The sequence below is a fragment of the Stylophora pistillata genome, chromosome 6, assembly GCF_964205215.1.
Source record: "Stylophora pistillata chromosome 6, jaStyPist1.2, whole genome shotgun sequence".
In the NCBI taxonomy this organism is placed as follows: domain Eukaryota; kingdom Metazoa; phylum Cnidaria; class Anthozoa; order Scleractinia; family Pocilloporidae; genus Stylophora; species Stylophora pistillata.
Window position 1 is genome coordinate 5,698,113 of NC_142524.1, and position 19,308 is coordinate 5,717,420.

Genomic DNA, 19,308 nt, shown 5'->3' on the forward strand with positions numbered 1-19,308 from the left:
GTAAAAAGTCAAAGTGACGAATATTGTTCATCCTGAAATTGTTTTATTTCACCAATTTGGTTTTTGAAAAAACTTTTAATCCTTTCCTCATTGCTACAGTATTTCGCTAGAATCTTCTACAATTGCATAAGTTTCATCTACAGCAAAAGTTTCCATTGGACCTACTCCGTTGAGTCAATCAAGACAGACTCTTTGTGTTGATCGATAGTTTGTTAGGCATGCAACTACAAAAGGAGATCTTCTATCAGGGCCCTGAATTTTCTCCCTTGCTCCGTACTCAGCTAAGGATAGAATCGTACCGTTCGACGAGAACTCGGCCGATAAACTTTTGTTGACGCACAAATACACAGATTTATCCTAAGGGTTGTAATTTGATTTCGACCCATTTAAGACGAGCTGGCGTTCTGTTGTTCCGGTACCAGTATATTCCTGTAATTGCCAGACCAGTAAGGTTGTAATTCCCGTTCAGATTACACCGTGTGCACGCTTTGTACCACCAGCCGCCCTGATGGTCCACAGCACAATGGCTTGATGCATTATTATCTTCATCTTTATCTTTAGTAGAGAAGCGAGCGCCGACATTGTATGAAAACGAATCTATGCATGAACCTGCAAATTTACATACAAACCAAAAAAAGATTGAGTAACATACACGTTAAGAGATGGTGGGGCCTCCCACCCCTTTTTCTGACGTTGTTCTTTGTGATTTTGATTCAGTTTGACGGATATCACCCCGAAAATGACAAGTCCTATGTTGCGAAGTCTACTCGCAGGGACATCAGTCTGCTAATTTTTCTTTGGAAGGGTTGAAACGACACGTGAGGAAAATGAAATCACATTATCCCAGGAAGACAAAGGTCAGTCAAGATAGCGGTTACCTTTGGGCTTATTTTTAATCGGTTAACCAATTTATCAATTAATTGATTTTCCCATTTTTTACATTTAATATTCAATTATAAAATGTTTCCCCATTTCCTTTATAACAACAGAGTGCAATAACTTTCAAAGGTTCAAGGTCGACTGCGTACTCGTCAGTAGCAAATAGATCTGGGTCAGAAGGAAAAGCTCTAACATTACCCACCGGTGTAAGATCCTACACTTTGCAGACGAAATCCATCATCTTCCCCGCTCACAGTAAAGTTTTCGTATTCAGCCCAGCACCAATACCTCTTGAAATCTCTTATCTCCACTCTCAACTTTTGCTGTCTCTGATCGGTCAGTCTGTGTATCTTTTCAAGTCCAAGCCAGAATTCTCGCTGCAGATTACCAAACCCCTTCTTGTAGTCTGTCCAACCGCGGTAAAAATCAACCGAGCCGTCCATTCTCCTCTGAATGACAGTCCAGGGTTCTCCTGCGGAGTTAATCTGATTACAATATATTTGAAAGCCCCCTTTACCATCTGGATCAATCGCGTAAACACCATCTGATGAACCACCTCTCTTCTTTATTTCTGCGCAGCTCTTAGAAACTGAAACTTTATGGAAGAAAGATGAACAGAAAATGACTTTCTCATTTGAAGCAAAAGTTACAGAGTGAAATAATTATGCATAAACCATTTGACCCCTAAGTGACTAACATCTAATTTCTCCAAACAAAGTCAAACCTCGTTCCCAGGGCTTTTCCCTTTTTGAATTTTCGCGGCAAAATTCAAAAAGGGAAAAGCCCTGGGAACGAGTTTGAACAAAGTCAACCCTAAATCACGAGAATAACTAACAACTATTCACCAAAGTGGAGGTGGTTAGTGATGGATATTTACCAAGCCGCGAGGTGAATAGTTGTTTTAGTATTAAAACAGTGAGATAATATACACCACCGTCGTTAATTTGAGTGATTTCTTCACTTGTCACGGATGCAAACCGGGACGCCATTCTTTCCCGAGTTGCTCGGAGGTAAATAGCAAAGGATATTCGGAGTTTGATTAGCCAATCAGAGAGCGCCTTCAACACTATTTACTGTTTTAGTATATACTAAAAGAAAATAATCACCAGTTAAAGAATCTCCTGATTATTAAACAAATTCTCCTTGTCAGCACCTTATTGGGAAGTGTACAGCTAGAGAACAATAGGGACAATATGCGCACTGATGTTACTAGGTTGTAATTAAAAGACTTATTACCAGTTAACTGTCAGTACAAGATCACACCTATGTGAAGAATATCAAATATTATTCTAAAAATTGGTTATTAGACAGCAGCCAATAATCTTAATTATGGAGAAGGTATTTTTTAGTTGTTAATCTAAGTACAAATTTTAATTTTGGAAGACTTGATGTGGACAATCACCATAGTTAGTAGAGGGGACTGGCCAGTGGAGGGAAGTGGGGCGGAGGATTTTGGCTATGTTGCAATATTACATATCTGATCCTCTTGGGCTTTCTAGCATTTTTATGATCCCCGCTCACTGGCAGTCATTGTTAATTTTCTATTTCCCCCTTCCCTTCCCCCTTTACACTGTTAGCAAGGCCTTATGCTCCTCCGTTCCCCCCCGAAAACTATGTAAATCCCCCCTCCCCCCTCCCCTTTGCAGGCGATAAGGAATCACTGGTTCTTAAGATATGGATCTATCGTTAATTATAAATGGTGAAATTTCGGATCTGTTTTTAATGAGTTATCATTCCTCAGTTTTTACCTTGCATTCTTTTATGGCAGTACGATCCTGTATAACCTGGCTTGCACGCACATCTGAATCTTCTTCTGTCACAGGTTTCTTGGCAGGTCCCATCGTTGAGACAATAAAGATTTCCACGACAACATCCATTGTGACATTGTAGACACTTGGTTCTTGACTTCACGATGAAAAAATAAATAAATTAACAAAAAAATTAAATTTGAAAGTTTGAAAACCAGCATAGCTTTGTTATTTTAACATGTACGTTTCTAAGAAGAATTCACGGGTAAATTTCGTGTGTTGATTGTACCACAATGCTACACTCAGTTCTACTTCTTAAAAGCATTCGTACCTGCCTTTTCACAAGAAAAATAAACAAAAAAATTCGGGTCTTTACTCTAGCCCGCTGCCTATCGAGCCGAGCTAATTTCTATTTCCTTCACCACTCCCCACGATGGGATGCTGGTCCAACGCAAAGTTTGTTTGTCTTACCTCAATGTTAAACTCAATTCCTATTTCATGATAGCTGAATCCAATGGTTCTCTTCAATGCCCCAGGCTCCAGATATCTGTCTTGTTCATTCAATTGACAGTTTTCCTGCTTTATTCTCGTTACGAAGTTGAACGACTTACATCGACAGTCCCACACACAGTTCTCGAAACAGTTCTTGTGGCTCTGCACTGTTAGGTTCTTGAAAATGTGGCCATGGAGGGCGTAATTTTCCAGACTGTTTCTCTCTTTGGAAAAGCTGTATTGTTTAACTGAACATGGCTGTATTGGGCATATATTTGATCGGCTGTATCCATAGTTTGTGAAAAATACGCCATACAATATCCAATAGGAAATTTTTATCGTTTGCAAAAGAGGCATCCTAGTAAAGATACAAAGGAAATATTTTAGATGTCTAATCAACAGTTCACGAGAAAATACTGTCCGAGAATAAATTATTTTATCGCTAAAATAAAAGGTGAGATGCTAGAGTGAGACTAGCTAGAAATTAGTTTTCTAAAAAAATGTTTCTTAACCCGTTTGAGGACAAATTAGAAGTTGAACCTGTACACAATTAACGATGTCGAACATATTTTCGGGTGAAGTTTGTCATTAAGCAACTAACCGCTCTCTCTATCGGTTTTCCGGAGTAATAATCCACTTAGGTGGTTAGGAGAACATGAGAATAAATGATCTATAAACTTTCCTCTTTTTCTCCCAAAAATCCTTAGTAGATTATGAAGCCGGTAAACCGATAGAAAACGCTTTTTATTGCCCATATAAAATAAACTTAAAATGTATCAATTTTTTAGGGGTTTACCTGTGCAACAAACGATTGGTCATTGACCAATAAGGGCCCTCAGTTATTTTATAAAGCTGTGTAGGTATCATTCCTTTCAAAAATAGAAACTTAGACTTACTTATTATGACCAGATGGCTCCTAATGATCTTTTATGAGAAAGTTAAAACCTGGGTAACGTTGAAAATGACAACATATTATATATATTACCCCATACTTTTTACCGAAAACAACTTGGCGCAGGACTGTAGAGAAGGTACTAAGGGAGCTCAATTACAGCTGCAGCACCATTGAAAAACTGGCTAAAGATAGGTAGGGTTGGAAGGATTTCGTTGCTGCCCTGTGTGCCCCACAGGCATGATGGGCATTAAGTAAGTAAGTAAGTAAGTAAGTAAGTAAGTAAGTAAGTAAGTAAATACTTAACATTTTAAAGTCGTTTTACCCTCGGCGATGTGTTTACAATTGCTGTCGTATTCCCAGCCCGTGCTATTCCATTGTCATAGTCAGTGTCAAACTTTTGGAAAGAAAATAAACACCGAGTGTTTTCTCATAGTAGCACTTTTCAAAAACATGCTTGTTCTAATAATTCCCTTTTTTTTTAAAACAAAAAAACTCAAACTTTAACTGAGTGATCTGGCCCTCCAATTTTATTAGCTTCTATGTTTTAAGTGCCACGATTCGCTTGAATTAACTATTTTTCTTTCCTTGTTTGCATTTCAAGTTATTTTCGAGTATTTCATCAAGTCTCCGAAAGCAAATGTAAGCCATAAATTTTGCTTTTTCATTAGAAGTAAAATTGTGCCGGAGATGAATATTTTTTTGGACTCAAAAATGCCATCTATTAAACTTGATATAGAATTAACAGTGTCACTTTTAACAGCAATTTCATCGAAAATTTATATTAAGATTGGTTATTTCATGGGTCTATTTTTGCATCGAGTTACTCCTGAACCAGTATAATTCAGAATCTTACAATTTTCATCTTTTGGCTAAGGAAGATTATGGAAGATTAGTGTTAAGGAATAAAATAAAGTTTTATAAACGAAAGTAAATACTATATTGTGCTCAGTAACTAAAACACATTAAGACAGAAGTAAGAGTTGAAATATAAGTAGAAAAATTTGGCCAGATACCTTTGGGAAATACTAGTGCAGTTAGGGAAACTCCGCAAATTTTTTTTGGCTCCTCACGAAAACCTTTTCGAGGCTCCAGGGAAACACTTTTTAATTCGATGAGCTCCTGTCACGATATCACGATGCAGGAAAGTTTTGTCTAGACTAAGAGCAAAGTCGACTACTAAAGACATTTCACAAAACAATGTGAAAACAAGATTTTCGTCCTATCAAAGAGTGATGTATTTGGAAGGCCTAGTTTCTTTACTGCACCGCGAGGAAGTAGTAACTACCTCAGACGAAACCCAACGTATGTCGTTCCTTTCTGCAAAAATATTGCATTTTGTCTTCCCTATCGACCAATTATTTCAACCAAATAAATTCAAAACAAAAACTGACTTAAATGAAATAATTGTTTTCTGCAAAAGAAAACTGCAATTTCTGTCTTCCCTAGCCTTTCATGGCATGATTTTTTATTTTATTATGTGAAGTCAAATTGAAATATCTAGAAACCCTCTGACTGCCATCGTTTGATATCTTCATTTATCTTTACTGACATGAATTTCCGTCGTCAAAACTGTCTTCAAATCTCCTTTGTTGATCGCAAAGGAAATTTATCAAACCGAAACGTCATTTTATTATAATATAACTCTAAAATCCTTGAATGTAGAAATCTAATTTTCCAAAAAAAACATACAAATCTCCCTAATCCGTTACATTTGGTAAAACAAAATCATATCTCACGTACCTGCCAAGTCGCGTCTATTCAGTTTAGGAAGGAAAATATGACATAAAAATATAATTTCAAACCTAAATTTCTGCAGAGTCTATTGATCAAACAAGGTCTAAAAAGTCGAGAAAGGATTTTTCAAAACGTTTTTTTTAACCATCATTATACTCATTCAAAGTAAGGACAGGATCATTTTGAACATTTTGGTCCAAAACCAATATGTATGCATTTGTGCACTAAAGACGGCTACAGTGTTTCTCTTTCAGTTTCACCGGTATTATGATGTAGCAATATAACGGCTACTGCATGTCAATCTAAATACTTATTAAGAATTTAAAAAGAACCTAATAAACGTCATTAGAAACTTACGCTTAATAATCCAGAATCTTCGAGAACCGAAGTAGGTCTCGTGGAGATATTTTCTTTCAATTCGGAAAGGATTAGAACGACTTTTCTCTACGGCGCTGAAATTGTCATAATGGGCTTGGTTTTTCAACTGTAATAAATTTCAAAGTGTGCATTTTTCTTCCCTTGTTTGGGTTGCTAATGGGAATAGGGTAAACAGAAGCCCTTAATGTCACAAAGACTGGCTGTTTCGGTAAATCGCTGAATCTAAGATAAATGAAATGTCTGCTGATATTCAAACAAAAATGAAAATGCAATTTGCGTAGCCGGTAAAGTCCAAGAGGAATTTTTTTTTTCTGCTTGTTCTTGGTCAGTGCCGCAAAGCAAACTGCACTTACGATAAAAGTCAAACCTGTCTTCAAGTTTGAACAATGACGAAATCAGAGAGTCATTCATTAAAGTAACAAGGACGTTAGGAGCTACTTTTGTCAATAGTTGTGTTCTTTTGGATACGATTCCGTTACATAAAATTTATCAAAATTCATCATAATATCCAGGGGTTTCATTGAATCCGATAATTGTTTTATTTTGGGAATATTCTCAAGCGCTTGTTAAGACAATGTTAGTTTGTAGAATACGGTACTAGATCACTGATTTACTCAATTATTCCATAAGCGCGCGTTGAACATGAGATGGCAAATAGTCAACAAGGCGTTTTGCACCGTTTTGCTGCGGTAGATCTCGTATCCAGCAAGTGCGAATGGAATAATCATTTTATCAAATCTCTTTCTCGGTTGCTCCTAGCTCAACTCTTCGGCTGCGCTCTGTAAATAGCCCATGGTCTGCCTCCTGCCAGTGGGGTGATTTTTAGCACTTAGCCTACATTGTGGATGAAAAGCCCCTAAGGGGGAGCTTCAGTTAACGTATAATATATTATTATATTATTATAAATCCTTAACGTTTGGATATTTGGAGCTTATATAAATCCAATTTTTTTTTAGATCCAAAACACTTGGCACAACGCATTCCATTAGCAATGCAATATTTAGAGCTGAAAATTTAACTGAGTTTCTTAATTGATATTTTTCTTTATTATCATCATTTGTCTGCTTGATATTGTATTGATATTGTAAGGACAAATTCTGTCTAAAGGGCTAAGCATATTTTATTGTAAGACCATGGAGACCCTCATTTTAATAATATTTAAATCATCTTTTATTGCAAATGGGGCCTTACTTATCTTTTTTAATTGTTATTTTTGCAATTGCCTTCTAATTTATCACTTTAGTTGTATTTGTGTAATTTTTCACTATTTTTTGCAAATCTCATAGTAATTGTAAATTTATTTTTAGCAAATGAGTGAATTAACATTGTTGTAAATTAGGTCTGGAAAACCCACTTTGGAAAAACTGATAAATTGAATTGTTTTGTATAAAAACTATAACCACATGCAACAACATAATTCACTTATAATAATAGACATGTACTGCACAATTATCAATATAAAATTTTCAGTTGGGCATCACTACATCAATGATTAAACCACACTCAATATTAAACTCAAAAATTAAAAAAAGAATGGTTTGGAGCCAATAAAAATTAAGATATTGACACCAATGTATAATCATAAGAATTCAAACTTAATAGCACGTAAACAGTCTCTGATGTGGGAACACTGATGTGGGAACACAGAGAACACCGAGAACACAGTGGTCAAACATCAGGTATGGCCAATTTTCTGTCCAAAATTAGAAAAAAAAACATAAGAAACAACTGTCACTCTTGCAAGACAACTTAGTATTGAAAGCCTGATAGAATGCCACCTGGCTGACCCCATAAGCTGCATAGCTTTTATTACTATCGTGCTAAAATAAAGGTTGTCTGGCCTCTAAAACTACACATGTGCAGTTTAAATGGTGGTGTGAATTTACTAGACCAATCACAAGGCATAGTTACGCAAAACCAATGCAAAACTGATTCTTCTTGCCAAGCAATTGAAAATTTCTCTAACTACATTAAATGTAAATACATCTCATGGCTCTCTTTGGCTTGCTTCAATTTTCATTTCTTCGTTTGAGAGTACAAAGCACACCCCCCTTAGGCCTCAGCGTTAAGGCTTCCTCATGTTTCATATTATCCTGACCAGGGCATAGTGTCAACTCAAACTGCTGCAGCAGCCTCGCCATAAACACTCGAGCCTCAATCTGAGCAAATGTTTGTCCAATACAAGTCCGTGGGCCGAGAGAGAATGGAAAGTAAACAGAGTGTGGAATTTCACCTTTTGCCTCGGGTGAAAATCTGTCAGGATCAAATTGAAGTGGATCTTTCCAAGAATCTGAATGGCGGTGCATTAGGAACTGACTAATATTCACAGAAGTACCAGCAGGGAAGATGTAACCCCCAATGTTCTCATCTCTGGTGGGTACACGTGTTATGCCTCCGATGGGAGGGTGAAGTCTTAAACCTTCCTTGAGGGTCTGACCCAGAAACTGAAGGTTGCCAAGATCCTTGTACTCCAAAAACTGACGGGAACCAAGAATGTCTTCAATTTCTTTAACAATTCTGCAAGAAATATAAATAATAATAATAATAATAATAATAATAACAATAATAATAATAAACTAAAAATAAAAAGAGGATAAGTAATATGAAATAAATAAAAGCGTAATTATAATACAGTAATGTTACAGTCAGTTAATTCTTATCAAATATATTTGACAAAGTGAAACACTTGGTTTAATTTATCAGTAAAGCAGTTGGGTTAATGGAAAATCCAGTTCATTTCTTGAAAAGTTTTTAACCTCAATTCATAGGTGGCAATGCATGTTAACAAAGAATGCAAAAAGAACAATTTTATACCTGTTTTCAACATTTGGATGCCTTAGTATTTCATAAAGAGTGAAGGATAACTGGTTAGATGTTGTTTCCTGACCTGCAATTAAAAGAAATAGCTATAATGAGACAGCAATAAAAGTATTAGATGCATACCAACAGCAATACTATACACAGTAGAAAAAAAAATTATCAATTGCTACTGAAGATCCAAAAATTAAAGTGCTGGTAGTACATTTTCTGCTAATTAATTCAAAAGGACCAGACTCACTAAGGAACAAATGCCAAATCTTAACCTTTAAATGACGAAAAGTTTGAGTGTCAGTTTTATGATATGGGACTTACTGAGATCCCACAACATGTTCAGTTGGGCTGTTTAAGTGCAAGTGTGAGGGTTATGGGCTAGTACAGCTGGCAAATTTGCTGAAGTTTTTGTTCTTTCTCTTGCTTCTTGCAGCCTGTTAACCACTTAATTCTCCTCTCTAGCTGCTACATATTTCATTTTATTATATGGTGGTGTCTCACAAGGACTTGGGAACTACCAAATTCACGAATTTGATTGGCTGAAATCAATATTGAAAGCTGTCTAGATTTTCCCATCTAGACCGGCATCTAGACCGGTCTAGAAAAAAAAGGTGCAAAGAATATAAAAAATTGGCATATAAGACACAGCCATGTAATAAACATTTTATTAACCAAGCTAGGTCGGTCTGTATGGGAGAATCTTGACCTCGGTCGCTGGTACAGACCGAACGTAAGTGAGGTCTGTACTGGTGACCTCAGTCAAGATTCTTCCATACAGACCTCCCGCTCGGTTGACAATGACAATAACTTATTTATACTTGAATTTAAGGTAGCAAATACATGCTAATATCTCCAAGTTAAATTATCTAAATTTAAAATATTTAAAATTAATCTAATTACTAACTATCTAAATACTATCTATATATAAAATACAAAATATAATTCTAAAGCAAAGGATATTAAAATATAATCTCTAAACAAGATAAAAACTAAGTAAAATTTATTCTACAGGTCGAATTTCAATCTAGAAATTTCGGATTTAAATTGACTTAATTCAGTAGCAGTCTTATGTTTTTAGGAAGCAGTCTTACGTTATTGGTTAATAAGAACTAAGTAAGTTAGTTACAACAATTTGGTGTTAGATAAAGATAACTTATATCTGTCATGGAGTATTCTCATTACCTGTTTGCTAGATATGAATGGATGTTAAAAGGAGAAGTTACATGTTCATCACTTCTGCGACTTAAAGGGTTAAGGTGACCAGATTCAATTCTATTTACACTGGTGGCAAAAAAATCTCCAATTTATAATTTCTGTTTACTAGGTACACTATAATCATAATCTTCAGTTCTCTCTGATATTCCAAAAAATAAATGTTTTATAATATTTCAGTAAAAACGAGAAAGCTCTTAAAAGATGAAATAGCAACAGTTCTGAGTTAAGGTTTTACTGTACATTAAAACAGACACATCATTCAAATAAATTTTCATCTAGTGGACCTTTTGTTTGACTGAGTAGGGGAATACATACACTCACCTGCAACAAAAAATGTCACAAAATCATCCACAAGATCTTCAGTTGTGATACTCGCCTGCTTTTCCTTGACACTCAAAATATGAGTAAGAATATCAGGTGGGGTATTTTCTCCTCGTAAAACAGCTTCTTGCCTATCAAGGATCACCTTCTTTCCAAAGTTACGGATGAATTGACATGCCTCAATCACACTTCTTTGATCAGCAAATGTTGATACAGATATCCTCCAAAATGGAGTCCGCAAACTCAGCATGACCCCTTTAAGACATTTGTAAACCGAGGATGGGAAGGGACTGTTGGCATCTTGGATTGTGTCCACATCAACATTGAATGCAACCTGTTGTTACAGAGAAAATTATTTAAAGGTCTTGGAAACCTTAGACAACAGCCTGGGACTGATTGCAATGCAAGTTAGAAATTTAAGTTCACTTGCTACATCCTGCAGCGCCATTTCAGACAACAGAACTTTTGACAGCTGTTCATAAAGGGGAAGTTGTTTAACCATTAACACCATAAAATCAGTGAGCAAATTCTCCATATTGATCTCCATGCATTTACTAAGGTGCTGACAAAGAGAATTTGTTTAATAATCAAGAGATTCTTTGGTGATCATTTCCTTAATTCTTGTGACCTAAATGTGTGATTTAGGGATTGTATTGAAAGGAGAAATTAGATGTTAGTCACATAAACTGGAGTTGTGCATACCACTGAAAAACAGGAAAGGACAGGTACTCTGTGAATTTTCAATGCTTAACATTCTGCATTCCCTAAATGAACTTGCAGATTCACTCTGATTTGTGAATCCAAGCCAATTGTTGGATGCAAAATATTTTATTATACGACTCGGGCAGTCAGAGGGCCAATAACTAAAATCAACCGATCAAAATGCTCTATTGCTGGTCAATGTTCTCTCAGTATTGGACCGGGCACTGTCCCGAATGATACCGCACTTGTGTCCCTTTGAACTTCAGTCGTATAATAAATCTCTTAGTAACCAAGCTTGCTCGGGACCATACCGAAAGAATATTGGCCCTCAGTCTTTTTTGTACGGACCGAGCGCAGCGAAGTCCATACTGTCAAGACCTCGGGCCGATATTCTCCCAGTATGGCCCTCGCGCTTGGTTAATAGGATATATATATTGTGCACACTTTTCTGCCTTCAAATGGCGGGAGGAAGAGGGGCAGAAGAGATTAGGATTGATGTAAAGGGCCTTACTCGAGAGTATACCGAAAAAACATTAAGAGCCAGGTTAAAATGAAAAGGAAAAACACACCACTCACCCTGGAGACTAAAACACAAATTATTCTTTGTAATTATGATTTTCCAATATGGCCAGTTTTTGCTTAGCTTTTGCAGACCAAAGATTGTATGTAAGCAACTAATCCAACATTAACCCTACTTGTAACTTGTTGTCAATTGACTGTTGTTAGGTTGGGGAGGGATTGATATGCAGTAGTTTAGATACGGTGACATAGTGCTATCTATCGAGCAAGAAAGGAAAAGACTACGAGACCCCTCCTCATCTCAAATTAGCTATTCTACATTTCAGGCATAGGAATTCTGCAAAATATCTGCTATTGATAGGCAAATGATACACCACTGACTCCATCCATGCCATTATTTCACCTTTATGTACCTTTCCAATAACATCAAGAGTAACTCTGGCAAACTCCTCCGCCATATTCACAACAGTCTTTCCGTCAGCCATTTCACCCAATTTTTCCAGAAACAGGTTGCAGCTATCGTTGAACGAGGACATTAAATTCATCAAATAACGGCGATGGAATGCCGGGTTTAAGAGTGCTCTTCGTTTCTGCCACACGTCATGGTCGGTTTCGTTTAACACACCGCGTCCGGCTAAACGTTGACCGAAGGGATATCCGAGATGCGCGTAAACGCGAGGATTTTTCGGTAGATTGAGCGTGATTACGCATTTTCGCACAAGTTCTGGATCAGATACGAACGTGAATGGATTATTGAAGACAAACAAAAGAACAACTGGACCGTGAGTTCCGTGGAGTTCATCAACCATTTCGAAGATAGTTTTTCCTTTCGCTCTTTCAGTCAATATATAAGGCAAGTTACCGGAGAAAAAGCTGTCCCGTTTTGGTCCAGGAATATGACTATATTTCCAGTGGAGGTATGCCAAGTAAATCGAAAATCCAGAGAAAATCGCAGCAATCAAAGCAGCAAGCGAAGTAACACACACCCAAAGAGAAATCATAAATGTCGCCATTTTAAAAGCAAAATTAACCAGGCGCATTGCTTTCCAAGCCTCCGCGGCCTATATCTCATTTTCTCAGGTATCGGGGGAAAGTAGGGGTCGCCCAAGAAAATCATTCAAATCTGTTGATGATCATGAAATATGGGGAGCTTGTTTACCAATAGAACACCCATTGAAAGAGCATGACTACTGCAAGTCGCAGGTGGATCCCAAGTCAAGAGAATTAAGCGATGACATTTTGCAAGAGCTCACTTCTTTGCAGAGCAAAGTGAGCGAACTTGAGCACGAAAATCAAAAGCTACGTGCAAAATGTCTTTTATTGGATCAAATTAAGCTAGACAATGACAAATTTCATTTTTGGACTAGTCTCCCTAACTATGACACCTTCAAAGCATTATTTAACTATTTAAATGCTGTTGGTGTAGACAAAAAAAAAAAATGTTGGAGAGGATCTGAAATGGCTTTACGTGACTGTCAGTTAGGAAACAAACCAGGGCCATCATCCAAGCTGCCATTGGAGGAGGAGTTGTTCATGGTCGCTGTTAGATTAAGAGTAGGACTTACACTGCCAGATCTGGCATTGAGATTTGGAATCAGTGAAGCAAGTGTCAGCAAAAATTTTTCTGCATGGATTAATCTGCTGTATTTCCACTTAAAAGATCTCTGCCAAATGCCTGACTATGAGGAATGTGGAAAGGCAAATCAGTTCTCATCATTCCCTGACCTCAAAGTTATTGTGGATTGCACTGAAATCTTTACCCAGAAACCCTCCTCATTAAAGGCCTGCAAAGAAGTATACTCAAATTACAAGAGTCATACAACCTTTAAGTTTCTAGTGGCAATAAATGCACATGGAGCAATTGTTTATGTGTCTCGAGCATGGGGAGGCAGGACATCAGACAAACACATCACAGCAAGCAGTGCAGAATTTATTGCTACCCTAAAGGCAGGGGATGAATTAATGGCTGACAGAGGATTTGATATCAATGAAGCAATGGAAGAAAAAGGAGTGAAGGTTACTATTCCAGATTTTAAAGGAACAGGCAGATCACAACTAAAAAAACACGAGGGAAAGCGCTCAGAGAAGATTGCAGAGGCAAGAATACATGTTGAGAGAGCTATCCAACGAATCAAAACTTTTCAGATCCTGTGTAAACCAATTCCACTCTCAATGGCTCATTTAGCTGAACAAATTTTTACTGTGTGTGCATATCTGGTTAACTTTCAAGCACCTATCTTAAGACAGTAAGAGGAAAGTACCTGATTCACTACAAACAATATCTGAATACAAAACGGGCAGTTTATCAGCTGTAATTTGAACATTAACATTTTTCAAATTTAAGGAACAATCTCTGGCTAAAATGACGAAGACTTCAAATTTCAACCCTGTTTCATCCTGGCTGTGGCCCCTCAATATTTTCACAATTAACATTTTTATAATCAACATATTTTGATAGTCGATATGATTACTCAAAAAGTAATCCAATCATTTGATTAGATTTTTTCTGGAAATTAAAACCCAATGAGGTAAAAAATTAAGACAACATCTATTGTTGTTAGACAAAAGCAATCCTATTATCTTAACACTAATGTAAGCAGATACTGTGACAGTCTTAACTTAAACAATTTTAAATTTGTCTCAATGAAGCAAGAGTAGAAAATTCAATTCCCAGTTTACCTATTCTTTCAATGCCATATTTCACTCTGGGATAAGCTAACTCTAACAAAAGTATGTTGTAAAAAAACTTCTTGAGTTTTGGTAAATTATTATTCCAGAAATCCTCATTAAAATCCACTCTTCTAACAAACAAGTGAGTGCCATCAGAAGCCACAAAGTCAGTCCATCTTCGACCAGTGCAAAACAGCTGCTGTTGCATCTGATAGTAATATTTATGGTTTTCATTAACAATTAAACATCCATCTACATCTTTGACAATGTGTAGTCTTTTCAATGCTGCTTCCAAGGTCTCATTGTAATGTGGGTGGATTTTCTTCACCTCAATAGATCCATCATCATCTATCAATCCATCGGGAGAGGCTCCTAGGAAGGGATGAGTTTTTGACACAAAAAAGCCAGATTTTTGTACTTTGTTATTTGTTATTTTCATATATTGTTCAATGATTTCCCCTTCAGAACAAATGCCATCTCTCATGTGTCCAGTTTGAATCTTGTTGTTATAGCCAAGGATTTCACTCACAGCTTTGGTGGGACTAGTTGTCTCTTTCATGAGAGCTCGTTTACATTGTGAAGCTGTAATTCTAGGGGTTCTTTCTACAAACCATTGTTTACAATTTGATTGATCCCTTGTAGCCTTTTCGATCTTCTTGATATCATCATCTTGTACTTTGAGCTTGTCAATAATTGCATCAGCTTTTGAAGTGATGTCATGTAGTGAAGCTGGATTTGACTTGATAGGGCTTACTATTGCTCTAACATTCTCATGCTCGGTGATGTCTTCAATGTCCACATTAAAACTGTACGCCAAATGTGGATCATCAGCTGGCAAGAAATCAGGCAATTCTTGCTGTAATGGTGATTGGGGTAGAATATCTTTTTGGGCTAATATGTAGAATATAGGTGGCATGGGGTTTCCATGATTTGCATAGAAAAGGTCTCTCTTTAAGTTCATTTTTAATTCATCCATGGTCCTTTTATCATGCTGTGTGGTTCCATAGAAACTTTCTGTTACAGAAGGGGATGGATGGAATTTCTTTGTGGGTGGTTCTTTACCTACTTTGGCCTTATAAAAGTTGATATCCTCTACAATGGCAGGTTCAACTTTGGCACCTGTAAAATGGGCAAAAGAGAAATGCATTTGAAAAATAGAAAATAAATCCCGACATATAATAGAATAATAATCCACAATATTATAAAGTTAATTTTCAGGATACCTTTGGGATCTGACCATGAACAAGGCAGATCAGTACAGGTGGGGTCAGGTGGAAGATGCTGTTTTCCCTCAGCTACTACATCACACAGGGTAAAGAGAATAGCTCCCACATGGCTACAGTCCCCTCTCAACCTAGAAAACAAATGCTACATTTAAGTAATCAATTTCATTTGACATTTTTTTAAATAAATACAGCCAGCTTACCCAATTGTGCATGTGCAGTGGCAAAACACTGGTTTGCTTGATTGGGTTTCCAGTACAACGTACATCACTTTGCTTTCCTCCTGATCAGTTGAGAATGACGGGTTGCAGATTCCTCTAAGAGCCCAAAGACTTGGGAAATCGGGTAGCAAATGAACTCTAAAGCACAAAACAGTAAAGGAAAGGTCAAAACTATAATGAGACAGAATAAAGACAAAGTTTCAACTTACCTAAAATGTTGCAATTTAACTTTGAAGACGGGTTTATTTTCTCAGACATGCTATTATGTCTCACTTGAAGTGTAGTTGCAATGTTTTATAATCAAACATAAAACACAGACTTACTTGACAGAATGTACATCTTGCTTGTGCTCCCATGCACGAAGTGTCTTATACTTTCGCACAGTTTGCTCTTCATAACCAACTCCAATTAAATATGACTTGACCATTGACTCATCCATGAGCATTGGTATGCCTGTTAAGTCTTTCTTCCATTCTTTTTGCTTCTGTAGATAAGCTATGGTTGGTAAAGTCCAGCAAGCTGACTGATTCTCGGTCTTTGTAGCGGTCGTGGATGATGTTGACAGATTTAAAGCGTTGCAAACAATGTTTACGAGCGCTTTCTTCCCGATATTTTTTCTCAAAATCTACAGAGAGAGCTCTACAAACTTCCTTAAGCTTTGGTTTCGTGAGTTTAGAAGCATCTTTATAACAATTTGGTAGCTTTAAATCCGTTTGTTTGGTTGGAGCCGCCATTTTGCTTGTAACTAGGGCTCCAAAGTTACCCCCCAAGGCGCAAGGTATTTTGGGTAATGTGAAAATGGAGAATTCGTCGGGCGACCGACTTTGGGTTTACCCTCGGGTTTCTCCACAAAGCTCAGTCACGTGCAATGGGAAATACTGCAAATGTGTCCAAATGATGTCATCTTTTCTACGTTCAATCATACAGACCCACACACCGTTCGCGGTAGACCCACTTTAAAAGATGGCGCGTGTAATAAGCGTATATTTCGAAACGGGTCGTTCCGCGAACTCAAAATAGCAAAAGAATCAGATGATTTAGCGAAGGTCTCACTAGAATTAATAATGATAATTGAACTGAGTAGAGTGCAATTTGGGCTGAAATCTTATGCGTGATTTCAAAATTGAACGAGTGTATAGCGCGAGTTCGATTTTAAAATCACAAGTATGATTTCAGACCAAAATTGCGCGACACGAGGTTCAATTACCACTTTATTACATCCATTTTGAAATGGCCCAAATACAGGACAAATATTTTATTGATGCAGTACTGAGCCGGTTTTTAAATAAAAAGCGGAACCGGAAACGCTTTTAATCTTACTTCGTACGCAAAACAGAAAGACTTTGACATCATGTGTCAAAAACTCAGTCAAGCATAAAATGATGCGATTTAGAGCAAAAAAAGGTGCAATTCGTGAATAAATCGCACCAATTAGAGCCAATCAGATTACAGGGACTACCAGCGATTTCAAAATGGATGTAATAAAACCAGAAATCAAATGAGCTAAATGTGGACAGAGTGACGGACGAACATTTGCTGATAAAGACAAGGTGCCTCGTGATCAAACTCTGTCAAACGACAACAAAGATGCCATGTTGGACTTACATCGGAGTGAGGATAAACGCAGTTATTATATTTATATGACCTTTGTCGTGACAAGCTTACATTTGTTGTTTTTGCTTAAACAGAGTACATTATCAGTTGTTATTTTTCTATTTGTTCCATTAGTTTTGTCGCTTTTGTGCGTATATTATATTCGCATATTGTTGCGCAGGAATGTCTGTTTGGTGCTAAACAACGAGGTGTCGGATATAATGATGTATTGGACAAAGTAGCGCCATGTTACAACAAAAGTGTGACGAATCAGCTCTGTGTCTACAAAAAAAATTGATGTTGCCAAAGAAATAACATAATTATGCAAAAGAATTCAGGTCTCGTTCTGCGATGTTTGTTAATCGTTGTAATATTAACAAAGGTGATCGAGTATCATGTCCTACGACGATTCGATCGTAATCCTACTCTAACAATCAAGGCACCATATAGTCAAGGTGATATAATGTACTTTGGTCAAATGCTGGAAAACAATGTGTTGCTATGAGTTTGATTGCCTTGTATGTGTAATCAAATGGCGACGAGTGAAATTAGGAAGTAATTTCACGCGCGTTTTGTCAAAATTCTGATAATTCCCGAGCATTGAGGCGAGTGAATTTATTTCCTAATTTCACAAGAAAACCATTTGATTACCTTTTAATATCGCGGGAGACAAATTACGTTCACAACCGTAATTGTTTTTACTGGTTTATTCTATCGAAAACCGAGAACCGTTGAAGAAGAATATAGTTTTCGTTTAAAGCATACATTATTGTTAAAGTTCGTAATTTTCTGAGTTTCTTGACAAAAAATACCTTTCGAATTCTTCGTGCCTGTTAATAATGTTTCAAATGTTTTAAAATGTTTCTTAAATCTCGACGCCATCGCCTCCGATCGAGATACAAGAGATGTTACCATGGCAATTTTGTAATTTTACATGTGAAGTTAAAAATTAACGCTGGAATTTCACGCCAAAATTAAGGTGTAATTTGTCACCTATGATATTAGATTTACGATAAGATAAAAGGAATACACACCTGTAGTGACCTGGTACAAATTTTGGAGAGGGTAATCAATTGTATTCAACATTGTCACAATGTACAGGGTAGATGTATTTAATGCAAACAGAATCACTGTCGATGATTGCTTTGTCTGAGAAAAATTATCAGCTTAATTATAGGGAAAGCTACACTGGTAATCTACGTCATTGTGATTCAGTAATTAAGGGATATCAGTACAGTGTGTCTATAGACAGGGCTTTTGAATCCCTCTTGTCAAAAAATTACTCTTCATTTATTCTGACAATAGAATGTGTTGTTGTCAGTATCCATCATACTGATAATGGGAATTATTAAAAACTGGATCATTGGATAATGCAATTCAAGACTTTTTATTGGCTTAGCCATTATGGTATATGAGCCAATATACCATAATCTAATTTCTGTACAGTGTTAAATCCGGTTTCTTCTCACAAAATAAAGTCGAGAAGATTTGTCTAATATCTTGGGGGCGTTTTTTTAATAAAACAATTATTCCACTCTCGCTTGTTGGATATGAGATGATTATAGCCAACTCGGCGCTACGCGCCTCGTTGGCTATCTATCATCTCATATCCAACAAGCGAGAGTGGAATAATTGTTAATTATAAGATATTTGATTATCATGCAATAGACAAATATGTTAGAAGCCATCCCTCAGGTACATTTGTACTATTAGAAGTACCATCTATTCGGGGCTTAGTACAGTATTTCTAGACTATACAAGTATTTCTAGACTATACGCTCCCTCAGTGACAATTATGAACTCAGAGGAGTGCAGATTAGTACATATGAAAAAACTGCAGTGAACAGTTTGAGAGAAGAACACAACTGCCCTTGTAAACAATGCTCTTCAGTAGGGCTTTATGCATA

General features: G+C 36.8%; 4 protein-coding genes across 5 annotated transcripts; 1 reads left to right on the forward strand and 3 right to left on the reverse strand.

Annotated features, from left to right (window-relative positions):
* Window positions 1-23: 23 nt before the first annotated feature.
* Window positions 24-6,497, reverse strand: LOC111323235 (microfibril-associated glycoprotein 4). Of its 2 annotated transcripts, XM_022926551.2 has the most exons (5): window positions 6,106-6,497; window positions 3,099-3,477; window positions 2,628-2,784; window positions 1,082-1,474; window positions 24-609 (listed from the first exon to the last, which is right to left on the reverse strand). In XM_022926551.2, the coding sequence occupies exons 2-5, from the start codon at window positions 3,474-3,476 to the stop codon at window positions 353-355; spliced, it is 1,185 nt and encodes a 394-aa protein (XP_022782286.2). In that variant the 5' UTR covers window position 3,477; window positions 6,106-6,497; the 3' UTR covers window positions 24-352. The 2 variants fall into 2 exon arrangements, with proteins under 2 accessions (XP_022782286.2, XP_088619176.1); XM_088763050.1 differs by lacking the exon at window positions 6,106-6,497 and having other exon boundaries at window positions 3,099-4,482.
* A 652-nt stretch (window positions 6,498-7,149) lies between these two features.
* LOC111323248 (cholesterol 24-hydroxylase) lies at window positions 7,150-12,720 on the reverse strand. The gene is made up of 4 exons (XM_022926563.2): window positions 12,108-12,720; window positions 10,474-10,807; window positions 8,941-9,013; window positions 7,150-8,643 (listed from the first exon to the last, which is right to left on the reverse strand). The coding sequence occupies exons 1-4, from the start codon at window positions 12,705-12,707 to the stop codon at window positions 8,136-8,138; spliced, it is 1,515 nt and encodes a 504-aa protein (XP_022782298.2). The 5' UTR covers window positions 12,708-12,720; the 3' UTR covers window positions 7,150-8,135.
* A 274-nt stretch (window positions 12,721-12,994) lies between these two features.
* Window positions 12,995-16,763, reverse strand: LOC148727930 (uncharacterized). Its single transcript, XM_088724537.1, has 4 exons — window positions 16,132-16,763; window positions 15,791-15,946; window positions 15,588-15,718; window positions 12,995-15,483 (listed from the first exon to the last, which is right to left on the reverse strand). Exons 1-4 carry the CDS (start codon window positions 16,251-16,253, stop codon window positions 14,324-14,326), a joined length of 1,569 nt encoding a protein of 522 aa, XP_088580663.1. The 5' UTR covers window positions 16,254-16,763; the 3' UTR covers window positions 12,995-14,323.
* On the forward strand, window positions 13,153-14,631 carry LOC148727931 (uncharacterized). Its single transcript, XM_088724538.1, has one exon. The coding sequence runs from the start codon at window positions 13,153-13,155 to the stop codon at window positions 13,942-13,944; it is 792 nt and encodes a 263-aa protein (XP_088580664.1). The 3' UTR covers window positions 13,945-14,631.
* Window positions 16,764-19,308: the final 2,545 nt, after the last annotated feature.